Source organism: Medicago sativa, chromosome 7 (genome assembly GCF_051527215.1).
Source record: "Medicago sativa cultivar Bolivia chromosome 7, Bolivia_mono, whole genome shotgun sequence".
NCBI lineage: Eukaryota > Viridiplantae > Streptophyta > Magnoliopsida > Fabales > Fabaceae > Medicago > Medicago sativa.
In genome coordinates this window covers 15673633-15677833 of record NC_140755.1, presented here as the reverse complement: position 1 = coordinate 15677833, position 4201 = coordinate 15673633, and the positions used below count along the sequence as shown (strand labels likewise).

General features: G+C 39.7%; 1 protein-coding gene across 1 annotated transcript; it reads left to right on the top strand.

The window, feature by feature from the left end:
- The first annotated feature begins 385 nt into the window (after positions 1 to 385).
- Positions 386 to 3116, top strand: LOC146904558 (protein MAINTENANCE OF MERISTEMS-like). The gene is made up of 3 exons (XM_085723631.1): positions 386 to 828; positions 1193 to 1915; positions 2172 to 3116. The coding sequence occupies exons 1-3, from the start codon at positions 706 to 708 to the stop codon at positions 2946 to 2948; spliced, it is 1623 nt and encodes a 540-aa protein (XP_085579757.1). The 5' UTR covers positions 386 to 705; the 3' UTR covers positions 2949 to 3116.
- Positions 3117 to 4201: the final 1085 nt, after the last annotated feature.

Genomic DNA, 4201 nt, shown 5'->3' with positions numbered 1-4201 from the left:
TGCCTCAATGAAAATTATTTTGATTATTTAGTTAGTTTAGGTTATGGAAATGATAGAAGTGATGTTAATTATAGTTTGATTAAGTGTATATTGATTTTTTAGTGTATTTAGGTTATGATGTGAATGATTAAGTGTATAGAAATGATTAAGTTATGATGGAAATGATGGACATAATGATGATTGTATGAATGATTTTATTGTAAGTGTATAGAAATGATTAGTTTATAGGTTATTGATTTTATTGTAATGATGATTGTATGAATGATTTTAGGTTATGGAAATGATGTTGATTGTTGTTAATGTTAATGATTAAGTTATGACTAGTGTGTTTAATGTGTTTGATTATGTTATGGAAAATGATGTTAATTTATTAAAAATTTGTGTAGATATGGCCGATCAGGAGCCCATTGATCCATCTAAGATGATTGGTGGTATGCGTGCTCAGACACAAAGCTACCGGAAGGAGAAGGAGAGGAGAAACGCACATATCCCAAAGAGGGGAAGAGGTCGGAGGGGGGGGATGGTTCAGGGACTTCTCAGCCTTCTGAGGCTTCTCAGGCACAGCCTGAAGAGTCGCAGGTGGTTGACCCGACCTAGGCGGTGGAGTACCTGAACTATCAGGATCACCATGATGTGACTGATGGTGGCTACGACGAGCCAGAGCAGCCGCATGTGCCAGGGGAGCCAGACGATGATGACATTGCTATGGCGGCTGCCCCGGAGGTGTTGCCTACGGACGCTCCCTTTCCTGGAGGACCGCAGATCATTGATCTGCTTCACTCTTATGCCAATCATGTGGCATTGCCACTTTGGTATAATAAGGATGACGTAAGTATTTTTTTTTTTAAAATGTTCTTCCTTTATGTTTAATTATATGTGTGTTTGTTTAATTATTTTCTTTATTTTTTCTTTCTTGATTTGATATGTTTTCTTAATATGTTTTCTCCATTTTATATGTTTAATATGTTTAATTATGTGTGTGTTTGTTTAATTTTTATTAATATGTTTTATTAATATGTTTTTTTTTATATGTTTTCTTAATATGTTTTTTTTAATTATTATATCAACTTTTATTAATATGTGATTTTCTTTATATGTTTTCTTTATTTTTATTTTAGCATTTATCAAGTTTTATATTTATTAGTTAAATGTTTACATTGTTTAAACTATGTTTAATTTTCTATTTTTTCAGTGCCGCAAGAAGCGTGTTGTAAAGCCAATTAATCACGGCCCTAAGATTTTGAGTCTCGGACGTCCAAACCCCAATCAGAGATGGTTTTGGGATTCGCTTAGGGCGAGTGGCTTACATGACTTGGTCTACTTGGGCTACGCCACTGTGCCTCACGCTTTGCTGATGACTCTATGCGAGAGGTGGCATCCCGAGACCAGCACTTTTCACATGCCCATGGGGGAGATGACTGTGACTTTGGACGATGTCGCATGTCTTATGCATGTCCCGATTGAAGGGCGGATGTTGGGCCACCGGAAGAAGATGCTGAGACATGAGGGAGAGGCACTACTGATGACTCACTTGGGTGCGTCGAGGAAGGAGGCAGAGAAAATCTGCAATACAGAGTATGGTGGATACATTAGTTATCCAAAGCTGAGGGATTTCTATACGACGCACCTTGGTAGAGCTAACTTGTTGGCGGATACAAAGGATCCAGAGGAGCTGGAGAGGGTTAGGACTTATTGTGTGAAGTGCTACCTTCTATACGTGGTTGGATGCCTGTTGTTTGGGGATAGAAGCAACAAGCGCATCCAATTGATCTATTTGACGACTATGGCGGACGGCTACGCGGGGATGCGTGCTTATTCGTGGGGAGGGATGGCACTTGCATACCTGTACGATGAGTTAGCTCATGCCTGTTTGCCCGGAGACAGGCAGCTTGGGGGAAGCGTGATACTGCTCACTGTAAGTAAAAATTAAATTTAAATTTAATTTTTTTGTTAACTATTATTATTTTGTTATATTTTTTTGTTAACTTTAATTTTTTTTTGTTAACTATTATTATTTTGTTATATTTTGTTATATTTTGTTTGTTAACTTTAATTTTTTTTGTTAACTATTATTATTTTGTTATATTTTGTTATATTTTTTTTGTTAATTGTAAATTTTATTTTTTTAGTTAACTTAATTTATTTATATGTGATTTGTATGGTTTATGTAGGCATGGTTTTTGTCGCACTTCCCTAAGTTTTACACTGTTGATCCAAACCCAGACTACATTGAAAATTTACCGCTTGCGGCGAGGTGGACTCTTCAGAAGGGTCATGGAGAGGGGGCCACGTATCGGTCATTGCTTGATCGCATTACGTTTGATGACGTATGCTGGAGGCCGTACGAAGGGCACAGGGAGTTCCAGCCGTTCGAGGAGGTATTCTGGTATTCTGGCTGGATCATGTGCGGCGATATTAGGGTGTACCGCCACCTCCCGGAGAGGGTATTGAGGCAGTACGGATACGTCCAGTCGGTCCCTAGACCTCCGACGGATATTGCAGAGCTGACACCAGCTGAGATTGTGCAGGCCTTCCTCGACTTCCGCCCTCGCACGCTTAAGGCGGCTGATTGGGGTGAGCAGGCAGGAGAGCAACCATGGCGTATGGCAGAGGGCTATGTACGATGGTACACGGTTGTGTCTCACCCTCAGATTTTGCCACTTCTCCCGGGAGATGTTCCGAGGCCTCCAAACGAGGTGCAGATCGTTGCAGAGCAGTGGGAGCGGTACGAGGCGAGAAGCTCCCCTGACACCTATGACATGGTTAGCGGCGCTGTTGCCCATGCTGATCAGTTTTTGGGTCAGGAGGTGACGAGCATGACCCCTCAGGAGTTGTATGCGGCCTTGCAGGATGTTAGGCAGCAGATCGCGCCGATCATTACAAGGAGGAGAGCCCAGAGACCGAGGAGGAGGCACCAGCAGCACCAGCATGACCAGGACCAGCAATAGGACAACATGTATTTTCAGGATTTATTTTTAGGATTTATTTTTAGGATTTATTTTTAGGACTTGGTGTATTTTCATGACATTTGGCCGTTTTGTTAGTACTTCCAGTACATGTGTAGTTACGTTGTTTCGATGACATTTTTTTTATGACAATTGCTCGTTTTCGTATTATATTTTCAATTTCAATTATGTTTGTAATTTTATTTGACTAGCTTTATGGTTTGGCATCGAAACAATGTGTTTACAATGTGTAAAAACACATGTAACAGGTTCTGCCTTCAACAGGTTCTGCAAATTCTGGCTTCAGGACGACTCGGCAGTTAACTGCCGAGGAAATGATAAAACCAGCGGTAGTAAACTGCCGAGGTTTTCCTCGGTACTAAACTGCCGAGGTTTTCCTCGGCACTGCCGATTTTGTTTTTTTTAAATTTTTTTTTTTGTTTTTTTTGTTTAGAATAGAATTGTGGTAGAAAATTATTAGAAATTCTTTAAAAATTATTTTATGTTATTTAAAATATTGCGATAGAGTGAATTCCAATAAATATTACAATAGCATGAATTCGTTCGAATAAATATTGCGATACAGGTTTCGTTACATTACATAAACGACGTATTTAAAAAAAAAACAATTACATTACATTCCTGAATGTACCTTCCAACTGCAACAATTATCTTACCACTGAATGGGGCAAATTCAAACTTGCTAAGCAGCAGGACTCCAACATTCGATGGTCATCTCGAACGATGGTATTCAAGTGCCAACGAAATGAGGTCCATTCCTTGACACTTGAATACCATCGTTCGAGATGCCCATCGAATGTTGGAGACCTGCCGATTAACAAGTTTGAATTGCCCCATCCAGTGTAATACAATTGTTGCAGTTGGAATGTGCATTCCAACTACAACAACTGTCTTACCTCTGAAATGGGGTAAATTCAAACTTGCCAAACAACAGGACTCAAGCATTTCGCCTCGCGTTCATGCTTTCCTTTGAAAAGAATAAATTTTTGTCAGATTTGATTTAGATGATGGTATTCAAGTGCCAACGAAATGAGGTCCATTCCTTGACACTTAATACCATCATCTAAATCAGTCTAACAAGAATTTAACCTTTTCAAAGGAAAAACATGAACGCGAGGCAAAATGCTTGAGTCCTAGCCGTTTGCCAAGTTTGAATCACCCCATTTCAGAGGTAAGACAATTGTTGTAGTTTGAATGCACCTTACCCTAACTAATGACGATCTTCTAGCGGAATC

What these genes read in the sequence shown, in the direction of transcription:
- LOC146904558 (XM_085723631.1), top strand. Translation starts at nt 706, where the DNA reads ATGGCGGCTGCCCCGGAGGTGTTGCCTACGGACGCTCCCTTTCCTGGA. An exon ending in TTTGGTATAATAAGGATGAC is followed by an intron (nt 829 to 1,192) that starts GTAAGTATTTTT and finishes CTATTTTTTCAG; the next exon opens with TGCCGCAAGAAGCGTGTTGT. An exon ending in GAAGCGTGATACTGCTCACT is followed by an intron (nt 1,916 to 2,171) that starts GTAAGTAAAAAT and finishes TGGTTTATGTAG; the next exon opens with GCATGGTTTTTGTCGCACTT.